Raw genomic sequence first — 14,048 nt, 5'->3', positions numbered from 1 at the left:
AGCGAGAGCTGCTCCCCCCAGCGAGCGGGCAGGCCGGTCCCTCTTGCAGTTCTTGCCATCTCTTTATCTAGCGCTTCTGTCCCTGTCTCCGAAATCACAAGGGAAACGCCGGGTGACACACTGCAAAGGTAGGCGGCATTTCTGAAACCTCATAGCTCTCTGAGCAAAACTGCTATCCAGGTTGCAGGAACTTTTTTCATACAGGCAAGCAGGTAATCTCGTATGAAAATGTTTTGGGCACACGAGCCACTCCGACTTACTTTAAGTTAAAAGCATTCCTGCGCATTTACTTGGATGGGTTTTAATAAGTAGCTTACACATTCGATCTGGCTTCATTATTGGCTGACTGCAGGAACTTTGAAAAATCTGTAAAAACCTTAAGAGAGCTATAGGGCAGCCCTGAATGCCCCACTGCTTGACCTGGTATCTTGCACCGCTGCTGGCCTCTCCGTCCGCGCCTTTGGGTTGGCAGCTGTGAGCTATTGTCCTAACATGCCTGGAAAATACCGTTGCTTTCCCTTGCTGCATTTTGATTTTATTTTTTTTTAAGGTTGATTTATTTTCGAGAGCGGGGGGAGGAGAGAGGGAGAGAATCTCCAGCAGGCTCCACGCTGAGCTCAGAGCCCAACACAGGGCTCGATCCCACGACCCTGAGATCACGACCTGGAGCCAAAACCAAGAGTCAGACGCTTCACCGACTGTGCCACCCTGATGCCCCACGTTTTGATTTTAAATGTAGAATTCTGATTTATCAGTGCAAAACAGTGCCAAGGCAAGATCCGGAGCTTTTTTGCCTCAGTTAGTGATTTAGAATTGTGCTAAGCAAGCCTCCCTTGTGAGGACTTAACCAGCACCCACTCTAATAGACTCAGTATTCACGCACACTGGTTATTACAGCCACCGCGGAGGGCTCTGTCGTGTTGCGGAGATGGCATTGTAACCTCTACCCATCCGTGTCCTGTGCCTCCTCTCGTACAAAGAGAACATGCCACCGCGTGTCCCCTCGCTCCATGCTCGCGCGCGCCTGCTTCCTTTTCCCTTCTGTCGTCTGCCGGGGGCTCCTGGGTCCTACAGGTGTGGCGGCCCCACGGTCCGATGAGCTCAGATTTGGGGGAGGGATTAAGGAAGGGACGAGGTTCCAGGGGAGGACGGGAGCAAGGGCAGAGGCCCAGAGCAGGGTGCTAGAGACCCATTTGGCCAGACAGACGGCTGCGGGCCGGGTGCTCGCGGCCAGGGAGCTTACGTAGCGGAGAGCCAGCAGGGCGCTGGACGTTTGGATCCAGCAGGTAAGACAGTGGGCAAAGGACTTTGTGTGGAGAAAGGACTGGTGAAGTCCACTTTGGGCCTTGATGGGTTTGGCAGCAGAATGTAAAATGCCCCAGGGGAGCAGTAAGAGAGCCTGGGGTGCCAGACCTGTGATGGGCCGGTCCCGGTGGATCTGGGGGGGACAGAGCCTGGTGGCAGCATCCTCACGGGAGGGTCCACGGAACTCAGCGCCTGGCACACCCATCTGTCTGCAGGATGAGCATGTGGGGGTTCTTATTCAAAAGTCAGACTTACTATGCAGAGTGGAGTGTGCATCACACGCATGCATGTGAGACCGGAAATGCACGCACACGGTAACCTAAAACCGGGACGGCCTCTTAATCTGTAGGCTATATTGCATGTGGCATTGTTTGAAGATCCTTAGGAACAAGACTTACATAACTAACCTGTAAATATGGTGCTTCTGGCGGTGTAATTACTCCGTGCCTTCTCCTCACCTGTTTCCCCTGCGGATGATTTTTCTGTTGAGTTCTGTGCTGCCGTGGCTGGTTCCAGCTGCCCGGTTTAACGGCCGCAAAGGCCTGGGCCTTTGATATGCAGTGAGTTCTAACGGAATTCACCAGGAGCTCACAAGACATTTTCTCTGCTCTTATTTTCTCCTGAAAGCCAGCAGAAAACCCCAACTTATTTCTTTTTAAAACTGCACTTGTCCCGTATCACTGGGTTTTCCTCTTGCCCCATAATTTCTTGAAACACCAGAAGCTGTTTTATTATAAAAATGTTTGTTCTAGAAGGTTCTATTTCACAATGCCTCTCTCTAATGGGTCTTTTGTTCTTTTATTTTCTTTCTAGCTTTTCCTTGAGCCTTTTCCTTCTTGCGTGCACCCTAGCATGTACTTTTGCCGATTTTGTGTTCTTTACACTTGAAAAATGTGTCCAACATAAAAGATGCATATTTTTACATTGCAATATAACAAACCAATTTAAATACTGAAAGAAATCTTATGAATTTTGATACTGAAATTGTATATACATTGAAATCAATAAAAAAATCTTAGTGGATTTCTTGTGTTAGTTGTAATTTTTTGAGGTGGCATTTTCCCCCCTCCTGATGCTAAGGAAAACATAAGCACCAAGTCTCTTGTGGAAAAATAATGGAATCTAGTTTTTCCCTGCCTTTTACAGTTTCTCATATCTTTCATGTACTTACGTAAGCAGCATGTCAAACATAAACAGGGTGAAAACTTTTGTTTTAAACTGTTTAACGTTATGTTTTAGTTCTTTTCCCCCAACACATTAATTAGAAATCACATGAAGGGTAAAGTTTGCGCTTTTATGTTACAGGGCTAAAGAAAAGATAACATTTGTTTTCAGCTACATTGGGCACTGTGTCGTCTTACTGATCTCTTTGTTCTTTTTGTAGAAGAAGGATACGTAAAAATGTTTCTTCGTGGACGCCCTGTTACCATGTACATGCCCAAAGATCAAGTGGACTCTTACAATTTGGAAGCAAAAGTAGAACTACCAACCAAGAGACTGAAGCTGGAGTGGGTGTATCCTTTATTCACTGCCTGGACCTGTCACAAGGTTTAAGTGGATTCATGCCCTGAGCTTAAAGTTTAACTGTAGAAATTCATAAAACTTAGGTTCTCTTAAGCATTTATTTATTTATTTAGAGAGGGGTAGGGGAGGGGCAGAGGGAGAGAATCCCAAGCAGACTCTGTGCTGAGCACGGAACCTGACGTGGGGCTTGATCTCAAGACCCTGAGATCATGGCCTGAGCCAAAATCAAAGAGTCGCAGGCTTAACTGATTGAACCCCCCAGGAGCCCCAAGTTCTCTTAAGCTTTTTAAGAAAACCAAAATATTCTATTCTCACTTAAAAAAATTAATTTAACAAAAGGGGCCGTATGTTAGCGCTCAGTCCAGTGTTCTAGCAGAGGAGGGCTCCTGATTGTGGGGGACACTTTCTTTCAGTCCTGAAAGAAAGATTATAGTTCCTGTTCAAATATGTGTACCTTACTCTCCTGAAAAGAAAGTATTCATATGCTGGACATTGTTTTTGTTTTTGTTTTGTTTTTAGAGAGTCATGGGAAAATGCATCACTTTCTGTCCTGAATTTTAATCTTTTGACAGAATAAATGTAGTTAAAAACTAGTAGAAAAGCAGGCTTACTGAAAATAATCACAAATGGGTAGAGTTTAGGATTCTAATGAAATTGAAAGAATGGATTGTTTTTCACAGTAGCTGTCATAGACTCAGACAGCCCTGTGGGACAGATGGAAAAGCCAGGAGCTCTACGTGCTTGCCTGAAAACAGTGGAAAGGGCAAGAAGACACCGAACTTACACACTTAGGAAAATGAGACCATCAGAAATTGAACTCAACTCTACAGGCAGGAGGTTCTCACACCCAGACAAAGAGTGATAAGACACCCTGGAAGGAAGGACAGGCACTCCCCCTCAAACCAGGTGGGGGCTTGGCCAGCCTTGGGAGAGTAATTGAAGGAGTAACATCAGGAATACCCCAGTTCTAAATGAAGGGAGTCCAGGGAAGGTGTAAAGAAAATCGACATGAATGCTACTTTAAGAGAAAGAAAAGTCGTCCCCCCCCCCCCCGCCCCAATCTAAGCCACAGAATCCGAGTCAGCCCTAGGACTAACGTTCTTGAGATGCAGCTGCTGGAGCCCTTCATACCATGAGATTTGGAAAAGTGAACAAGCTCCAAGGAGAAAACAAAACCCGAAACACAAAGAAATAAAGCCTATGCAAAAGGGTGAATGAAGTGTTGGGGTTTTTTTAAATTGTCCTTTTCCCCCCTTATTTTACTTTATTTTATTCTATTTATTTAACTTTAGAGCAAGCCTTCCAGCCCATGCGATTTGAAGACAAAGAACAAAAAGCCTTTCTTCACCCTCAAACAAATTTTTATCGAGTACCAGTTTGATGCCAAGCCCCAAATATAAATTCTAAGAAGTTGGTTTAAATCAATGCTGTTGTCATTTCAGTCGGAAAAATTGCTCTTTGAAATGATATCATATTCTTTGGGTATATGTTTTTTACATTTTCAGACTCAGATGTCCTAAGCATTTACGTGCATCTATTTTGGCACATGCAATCGAAGTGATTCAGTTCTTCTTTAAGTCAATAATGGTTTACATTTTAGGTTCGATCATAGCTGGAAAACATTATTCAAAACATTTTTTCAGCCTACTCTATTCATATTTTCAAGACGTAAAATGGGAGAATTTACTTTAGATAAATGGGACTTTTGTTAGATTAGTTTTTCACATCTAAGTTCAAGGGATGTTTTGCTCACAGAATAGTTTGCAGGGTTTGAAAGTATACATACCAAAATCTTAATGGAGGTCACTATCTCCAAGGAGGTGAGGATGGTTGTGGCAAGGAGGATCGCAGGTTTTTTTTACCCTTTCCATATGTATGTGGGAGTGTTGTCTGTACCTTTTACAAGTACTTTTATAATGTAAGAAAACAAATTTAAATAAAAGATTTAGCTCCTAGAGGACAGTAAAAAATAAGATTGACTCAAGAACTGAGGTCGATACAAGTCAGCATCTTAAAATTTATTTTTAAATACTATAAAATATAAGGAATGTCAGAGTTCAGAGGGTTTTTTGTTTTGTTTTGTTTTGTTTTGGAATAGTCCTTTTGACCTCACACTGCTTGGTAGTTGAGACAATGTAGGCATCTTGCATTTTCAGATCTATTTTGTATTCCAAACGAGCTGCAAATGCCACAACCTGTCATAGGGATTCGATTCACTTCCCAGCCATGATTCTAGAACCAGAGTGAGTCCTCTGGTGAAGCCGCAGAGTACTGGTGATGTCAGTCCCCAAGTTGGACGATGGCAGGATGGGCTAGGCAGTTGGCAGCCAGCTGGCCCCATTCTAGAGTCGGGCCCTCACCTGTGACAGACCAACACTCAAGCGGGAAGGAGAATAAATACACTCTAGACCTCGTGATACTGAGGTAGATCTGAGCAGGTGGTATGATAACTAGAAGAAAGGGAAAACAAATTTTGGAGCAAAATATTCCAGCATTCTTGTGAAGGGTCAAAATACAGCTCCCAGCTGATTTTAATTCTAGAGTCAAGCTGGTGAGGGTAGCGGGCCTTCCAGAAAACCAGCTTGGCAAAATTTATTTATTTTTAAAGATCTTATTTTTAACTAATCTCTACACCCAACGTGGGGCTTGAACTCACAACCCCAAAACTGAGAGCCACACGCTCCACCGACCGAACCAGCCGGGCTGCCCTTGGCAACATTTAAAGGCAGACTAGTTGTGAAGAAGACGGGCATCCACGGAAAATCCAAACAGTTCAACAAAGAAATTTGGCCCTGGCTATTGCTCCCAAGGTCTATGATTGATTGGCTCAATTCAAAAGAGTGCGCTTTCTGGTAATTTCACAAATGTCCACTCCAGTTACCTTTAGTAAATAAAATAATAAATTACATTTTTGATCCAGCTGAAAAACCCAGCTTTCAAAAATATAATACGTCATTTCTAAAAACATAGCCCCATCCATTAAAAATACGTATTCACCTCAACTCAATGGCCATTTCCAACTCGATTGCCTGCCGGTTGAATCACATGTATCTGGCACTTGAGTATTTATGATCTCATGTTATTGAACCAAGAGAAGATGATGGGAAGAGTCTTAAGGAATTGTGTTGTCTGTCCCTGTTGAATAAAGCTGATGTATTGTCAGCTCTTAAAGGAAATCAAGTTTCTCTTGACACATGGAAAGCTATGGGTACCGGGGCCGCGACTGTCGGAACAACCTGTACCTGCTTCCGACGGGGGAGACGGTGTACTTCATCGCCTCCGTGGTGGTGCTGTACAACGTGGAGGAGCAGCTCCAGAGGCATTACACCGGCCACAATGACGATGTGAAGTGGTGAGTCCTCACCCTCATGCAGGTAGCATCGCAGGAAAGGGGCCAGGACTGAGCTAGAACTAGAGGAGAGAAGAGATCGGAGAGAACAGGATCTTTTGGAAAAGCTCTTCTTTATGTTATGCATTGTCACAGCTAGTGGTTGGCTGGTTACCTGGCTCTCTAAGATGCTAGAGACTAGTTTAGGTTCTGTCCATCTAACACATAATCTTAACCAACCATATCACCCAAACCAGCACTTCCCATAGATCCCCGTTTGGAGGCCTTCTTCGCACAGATGTTAATAGCTTCTGATTTGGCTCTTTTTTAATTCATTCATAATTCACATGTAGCTTTTGATAGGGATTTTATGTGTCTTGGAAGGATGGGTGGTTGAATCGGTGACTCTCCCTATTTCTATTTGTCCTAGATCCCTGGTCAGTTATAAAAATCCTGTTGGAAAAAGATGATATTTTTGCTGTTTAACATACTTAATAAAGACTGTTGTAGGAGACTTGGTATTTTCCAAGCGAAGGATGCTTTCTCCTTGAGTTTGGAGATTCTCAAGAAAGGCTGGAGTGAAATAGGCACTAATTGTCCAAGGTTGTTGGGGTGCTTGGGGAGTTTGTCGTGAGTCCGTGAGAAGTCAGGCACCCTATCGTCCTCGTATTTAAATTTTTGACTAGATTATATTTGGCCAAGAGAAGAGTAAAGCTTGTCTTTAAAGAGTGGTTGTTTTATAAATATCCTTTGTTTTAGCCTAGCAGTTCACCCTGACAGGATCACAATAGCAACGGGACAAGTCGCAGGCACATCTAAGGATGGAAAAGTGAGTTACACTATCTTTTCATATTTTTTAATGAACTGTTGATTCGATGTCATCTTCTGGAAACATTTCGCTAATGAATAAGCCTGCCTAGGTAAAGTTTCTGAAAGCTTCTTAAGCCCTCAGTCGAAAATTTTGTTGCAAAAAATATTTTTTTTAATTTTGTTTTTCATTTCTTAGAGAGACGAGCATGAACAGGGGAAGGGGCAGGGTCAGAGGGAGAAGCAGACTCCCTGCTGAGCGGGGAGCCCGACACAGGACTTGATCCCCGGATCCTGGGATCATGACCTGAGCCAAAGGCAGACACTTAACTGACTGAGCCGCCCAGGTGCCCCGCAAAAAAAAAAATTTTTTAAATAAATTTTACTGCAGATTTTCTTACAGTGACCTTAAAAATGCCTCGAACTTGCCTTAATTTCAGCCAGTTTTTAAATAGCATTGTTCTTGCCTAAGAATTCAGCAATTCTAAAGATACTTACACACATGGAAAACATTAAAATATTAAGTGTACATTTAATAAGGAGAAGTCATAATGAATAAGCATTTGGATAGGGGGCATTTTGCCTCTTCAGCAAAACTTTAGACCCTTAGCCTGAAATACCCTGTATTCCTGACGTCACCCCAGAGTCCTCAAAGGCAGCAGGAGAGTTTGGGCACAAGTTTTATAAGCACATCAGCAAGACTTTAACTTGAATTTTAAGGAATCAGAGAAGGAGGTAGTGGACTCTAACAGAGAACAACGCAAAACTGTCTTCCAGTTGGTTCTTGACCGCAGTCTGTGGTCCTTGCCATGTCTTACCCAAAATTCCTCGTAGCTTTTTTGATATCTACTGTATAGCTTATTCTTGCACCACATATGAAGCAAACCTCATTACATGGAGCATGTCCATTTTTACCAGCATGTTTTCTTCCCAAAAACATGAATGCTGCCATTTTTCAGAAAATATTTTAATAACATCGAATTTTAAATATTAACTCTATGCTATTTCCCGTTAAAATTATATACTTAAAAAGAAGTAACAGGGTTGATGGAAGATGGAAATCAGTTTACAGTTATGTAGATACCCATAAATGGAATAGGGTCTTCATCTTTTTTTTTTTTTGGATTATTATTTTTTTATTATTATGTTATGTTAATCACCATACATTACATCATTAGTTTTTGATGTAGTGTTCCATGATTCACTGTTTGCGTATAACACCCAGCGCTCCATGCAGAACGTGCCCTCTAATGTTAAGTGGCTTTTAGTCTTTGAAATTAGTAGCAAACCATGTGTTCCTCCCTCTAGTGGATTAAAAGGGTATTTCAGTTTCTAGCATTGAAATTGAATCAGAACTTTCGAGCCAGGGAAGATGGGATGTCTGTCTGAGCCAGTCCTTCAGTTCAAGTGCAGAGAGACTCAGAGAGGCCATCTGACCATCTGCAGACACACAGCTACTCAGAGCAAGTCCAGGCTAAAACTCACCCCACTCCGTCCACCTGGTATGATGCTAGTCCTTTTCCTGATGCACCTGCTGATGGTTCTAGGATGCTTTCTTCTGTTGAGGGAGAGGAAAATTAGGACCATTCACCTTGGAACACAACTGAGAGGGTTTTGAGCTAATGGGAACAATTCTGAATTTCATCTGTGCGTAACAGATTGCTCGCTTTGCTCCTCTGAGGCCCAACAATGTTAAACCCTCAATACTATTTGGGGGTGTCCGACTGTACAGACTTTACAAGAAGAGACCTTGTGTGAGATTCCACTTTCATTGTCATTCTTCATTTTTAAAATTCGGACTCATCTGGATGCCCAAGGGAGAACATCAGTTCCTGTGGCACGGTTATGAAGAATTGGCTACTCAGAATGTAAAACCCGGTGGCCCTCCCTGAAGTTAAGCTGGCCACGGGGGCCGTGATGTCCTGCAGCCATTGGGAATGGTTCCTTGATGCCAAAAGGCAGAGTCTTCAAATTTTTGAGCAGGAAAAGCCCTTTTGTTTTGCCAGAACTGAAGTAGTCTTGCAGCTTCAAGGTAAAGATAAATCTATATGCCCGTCAGAGTCGGTGACTGTCTCTCTGCATTTCCTTCTCAACAGCAGTTGCCCCCACACGTGCGCATCTGGGACTCTGTGACACTGAATACACTGCACGTCATCGGGGTTGGGTTTTTTGACCGAGCCATCACCTGTATCGCCTTCTCAAAATCTGTAAGTGCGAGCCCCGTGGGTACGGGAGCCCTTGTCCGTAGGGAGGAGAGAAGCAGCTCAAGGTTAAAGAGAGAGAAAGTTAACGTGCTCGCTGGCTGCCCGGGCGCGTGCGCGGATTTGCAGGCTGACGCCACCCTGCTCCCCAGGTCCCCTCATTCAGAGGTCACGCGTGTCCCATCAGGGTCACACACGTGATGGGAAGAGGCCCTGCAGCGCTGTCTGCATGTTCTTCAAGGCGGTTTTGCGCGCTCTGACCTTGAATTTCACCTACCCCTTGGTAGGCGGCTCCAGTGTGTCTCTGCTCTCCGCACACGGGCTGCCTATCCATTAGCAGGAGTCGGAGGTGCCTCGTGGTCTCCCAGATCTTCCGCAGGGTGTACCCATTCAACAGATCCACCCTATAAACCACTGTTCTAGAAACTTACACATGAGTGCACGTGTTCACATCAGAACGCCACCTGCCTCGGCCCCAGGGTCTTTGCTCCTGCCCAGCCTCCCAGTCACCCTGCCCGTTAGTCACAGACTGTGCTGTGCACCCTGCAGGCACCGGCTCCTCCAGGAGGGGGCCCTGCAGCCCCTTTGGACTTAATCTTAATAGAACCAATGGGGCAGGGTCACCCCTGACCCCTCTCTGCTGCTCCGGTCCCTTCCTTGCCCCACGTTCGCCTGCTCTCCCTGAGTGGCCAAGAAAACAGGTCTCATAAGCAGTGCATACGTATTCTTTAACCAAAATGGGCTCTTTATTAAAAGTAAAGTTAATGTTCATTGTTCATCACTTTTAACCTGTTTTATTCTCAAATGTAGTCTTCCTGGGAATACCTTTCTTTCCCCCCAGAATGGAGGAAGCAACTTGTGTGCCGTGGACGACTCCAACGACCATGTGCTGTCCGTGTGGGACTGGCAGAAGGAAGAGCGGCTGGCCGACGTGAAGGTCTCTCTCCAAGCCCGATGCGGGGCTCTGCTGTAATTTCCCTGTGTGGAGCCTTCTCCTTCAGCTGGCTCCCAGGCCCCGGTCCCACCTCTCGGTGGACCACAGGCTCCCCATGCCCAGTGCGGCCCTCGGGCCTGACACCAGCACCCAAGAACCCCGAGCCCGCCCAGCTCCTCTCCCAGGGTGCGGTGCCAAGTCTGGCAGGGTCTCTTCCCCTCGTCAGGACACCTGTAAGGTTTCCTTCTTCCTCCCTTTACAGCCCCTCCCCTGCTAAGCCACTCCCTTGCTCACTGTTCCCTGCTGCTTTATTTCATTCCACGAATGGGCACTCCTGCGGTCGAGGGGCCAGGGTGGTCCCCTCGGTGTGCTCCCTGCACCGCCAGGGGGGGGCATGGGGGCGTGGGGACAGGTCAGGAGCAGCTGAGGGGGAGGTCAGCGCGGCCAGCATGGGGCTTGTCCGAAGCTGAGGGGCCTGCCGGATCCCAGCCTGTCCGGTGGGACTCTTCCTGTCGGGGGTGCGCTTGGCTTCCCTTGACCGCCTCCGGTCCATCTTGTGCGATAGGTCACTGAACTCGCCTTAAGCTTTCTTGTATTTTCCTCCTATGAAAATCATGAACGGATCCCGGTTGTTACAGAACTGACTTCGGATTTCCCACCCTGTCCTCCATTAACCTTAGACCACCTTCCTCCCCCAGCATTAGGGTTGCCATCGGATTGCCTTATCTTTCTCCCTTGAATGTCTGGGATGCAGGGTCTGTACTCTAATCTGGCATGTTTCCTAACACCTGTTTACATGTTATAGCCCTGCCTTCTAATATTCCGGCCGAGTATTTAAGTTCTTGCTAGGAGGCAAATTATTACCCAGGTTTAGGGCGTATAACTGAATTTCAAGCAGAAGGAGCAATCACGGTCAGATTCATCTGACCAAAGTGCAGGTGCTGGAAATCCAGAGAACAGGGTCGGCGGTGGTGCAGTGGCACCCGAGAGCCAGATCCCCACCCCTGGAACCCCAGCCTGGTCACCAAACCACCGGCAGAGTCCTGGGAATTCAACCAGGAGGGAATCCCAGCCAGTCAGCCAGGAGCGATGGAGCTATATAAAATCCAGATTCTGGGGCCCCTCCCAAAGATTCCAGTCCCTAGATGGGGCTGAGGCCTGACGTCCACATTGTGACACACGTCAGGTGATTCTGTTGTTCAGCCTCAGCTGGGAATCTGTGACGGGAGATGAGAGCAAATTCTTGGATTCTTAAGTTTTCCACCCACGCCTAACCCACCCCTTCAGCAATAGCGTGCTGCCGCCCCCCCCCCCCAACACACAGAGAGAGGAGCCATGGTCCCTGTCCTCAGGGCTGTGGACCAGGAGGGGAGACAGACAGACAAGGAGAGGTTATGGCACCCAGCAAACATAAGTTGCATGTGTATGGAAGGTGAGTTCAGGGGGAAGAAAAATCAAGAAGCTTAGGGCCTAACCTGGATGAGTTATTTGTAGTTCGGATGTCATTGATTTTCTGAGTGTCTTCTGAGATTTGAGACATTTGATTCTCCTGTTTTGCTCAAAGTGTTCCAACGAAGCCGTGTTTGCTGCGGATTTCCACCCCACGGACACTAACATAATAGTTACCTGTGGAAAATCACATCTCTACTTTTGGACGTTAGAAGGAAACTCCCTTATTAAGAAGCAAGGATTATTCGAGGTAACGTTAAATTACATTTGTTTTATTCTTCACTGAGTGGTGCGTGTGGTCAGCTAGCTTCTACAGGAGCTGTGAGGCGTACTGCAGTCTAAGAATTTGCTGTAATTGGCAAATCAGGAAGTCTATCTGGGGGTGTGATGATGAAGAGTATTCCCGGGGATCCCTAACAGAATTGTGGAGCCCCTTGTGTCTCTGTGGGTAGCCTTGGTGATGTCCAGAAGGAAAGATGGACCAACACAAGAAGAAGTGTAGGCACAGTCGCCCTGGGGGCCAGGCGCCCCCTCCCACGCGTGGTCCTTGCAGAGAACAACCAAGAAGGCACTCGGGCCTTGTGAGTACGAGGGACAGCGCCTCCTTCCCTGTGGGGCCTAGTACCACTGCCCCCCCACGAGGCCTAGTTAGAGGACCACTTTATTCCGGTGCCAGGGCCCTGTTCCTGAGGCTCTAATCCTGATAACACAGCCCACCCCACAGCCCCTCCGACACCCTCCTCTGCTCCACCTGTCTGCAACTTTATAATTACCAGAAGTTTCTCTATTTTAGAGAAGGTAATCTCATGGCATAAGTTATATAACGGTAGATAAAAATGAAAGGCATATGCAGCTGGGGAGCCCCATGCCCCTAGGTGGTAGGAATACAAATAAGAGGATGTCTTGACTGATACAAATATATATTTACAACATCCTGCAGAAGCAAGAAAAGCCAAAGTTTGTCCTCTGCGTGACTTTTTCTGAAAACGGTGACACCATTACCGGAGATTCAAGCGGCAACATCTTGGTGTGGGGAAAAGGTAACACAGGCTTGTCCCCAGAGCAAAAGCCTGGGGGCGAATATTATGCACGGTCAAACGCGACTTCTCTAAGAATTGTGAACTATGAACATAATTACACTAAATCCCAAGTTTTATAGGTACGTACATGGATGGGTGCCTGTGTAACTTGAAACCTTAAAACTAGAACAGAGGAAGAGAAGAATAGCCAAGCACTGTTCACTTTCTGTCCCTGCAGCAGGCTCTTTAAGCCCAGAATAGTTTGGGAGAACAGCTTTATTAGGAGATCTATTAACAAATTATAATGGTGAAGGTGTCAATGACTATATATTTAGCTATAAAACGCCTAAATAACTTTCCTGGTTCCCATGGCTTCTGGCAGATAGTTACTGAGAACTAATTACGTGCGAGACAGCGTGCTAGCCACCGAGCACAGCGATGATCCCGAGGCCCTGCCGTCAGGGAGCCCACAGCCTGGTAAAGAGGAGTCATGACTCAGGAAAAATCCATCCGGTTAAGTTCAATGAGCATTTATGGCAGGAGGAAAGGAAAACCACACCATCCCTGTCCTCAAAGGGCTGAGAGTTTGGGTTGGGGGTGAAGGTGGAAACAGACCCCTAGATATGATTTCAGGGTAACGTGAGGACTTCTCTAGTGTCCCCACTACCGTGGGGGCAGTGCGTCCCACGTCGATCCGTTTCACCCTTAGCAGGATCCTGCAGGATAAGCAGGAGCCCCGTTACCGACAAAGGGGAAACCAAGGTGTAGGGCAGTGAAGTCACTTGTCAAGGACGTGAACTCAAGCTCCTGTTCTTCACTGGGTGTAGTCCTGCCATGCTCTCTCTATCCTCAGCTTCCTGTGAGCATGTCCTCCTGAATCATAAAGTAACCCAGGCCATGCTTGTCTGCTGCTGCGTGAGCGTCTACAAGTTGTGTCCTTTGTAGATTCATCCTGCAGAGATGTCGTAACCGACAAGATCACATTTTAAAAAACCAAAGTGAAATGGGATGGACAGAGGCGAGCCTTTTGATAACATCCTGAGGATGGTTTTCTTGGTCTGTTTAGGTACAAATCGGATAAGCTACGCTGTTCAAGGGGCCCACGAGGGTGGCATTTTTGCACTTTGTATGTTAAGGGATGGTACGCTGGTGTCGGGAGGAGGGAAGGACCGCAAGCTCATTTCTTGGAATGGAAACTATCAGAAACTTCATAAAACTGAGGTAAGATAAGCAAACAGCATTATCGAAATTCTTTTTTTTTTTTCGAAATTCATTTTGAACCTCCTAAAACTGTTACACTAACCAGTTTCCTTGTTAGTTTGAAATCTTCAGCTTACTGTTTTGAAAATAGTTTAGATAAAATTTTGTTAAATAGGGTAACGTTTTATTAAAATCATTGGAAGCGGTTTAAGTGTAACTACTAAAATGGAATTTGGTTTGTAAAATTTTAGGTTGTAACATTTCACATTTAGAATATCTTT

General features: G+C 45.9%; 1 protein-coding gene across 4 annotated transcripts in view; it reads left to right on the top strand.

Annotated features, from left to right (window-relative positions):
* Positions 1–14,048, top strand: part of EML1 (EMAP like 1) — a 124,994-nt gene that overhangs the window by 90,679 nt on the left and 20,267 nt on the right. For 2 of the 4 annotated variants that reach the window (XM_088024999.1, XM_088024998.1), the window contains 9 exons: positions 72–128; positions 2,690–2,819; positions 6,032–6,181; positions 6,917–6,986; positions 9,061–9,171; positions 10,007–10,102; positions 11,664–11,798; positions 12,489–12,588; positions 13,634–13,788. In XM_088024999.1, coding sequence (XP_087881125.1) covers positions 72–128; positions 2,690–2,819; positions 6,032–6,181; positions 6,917–6,986; positions 9,061–9,171; positions 10,007–10,102; positions 11,664–11,798; positions 12,489–12,588; positions 13,634–13,788 — 1,004 coding nt within the window. The remainder of the gene's footprint in view (positions 1–71; positions 129–2,689; positions 2,820–6,031; positions 6,182–6,916; positions 6,987–9,060; positions 9,172–10,006; positions 10,103–11,663; positions 11,799–12,488; positions 12,589–13,633; positions 13,789–14,048) is intronic. The other 2 variants (XM_088025001.1, XM_088025000.1) reach the window with 1 other exon arrangement.

Source organism: Eumetopias jubatus, unplaced genomic scaffold (assembly GCF_037043125.1).
Source record: "Eumetopias jubatus isolate StellerSeaLion01/CBP00866 unplaced genomic scaffold, mEumJub1_p1.0 scaffold_7, whole genome shotgun sequence".
NCBI classification, from domain to species: domain Eukaryota; kingdom Metazoa; phylum Chordata; class Mammalia; order Carnivora; family Otariidae; genus Eumetopias; species Eumetopias jubatus.
Note: the sequence above shows the minus strand (reverse complement) of the source record. Positions and strands in the feature narration are given on the sequence as shown.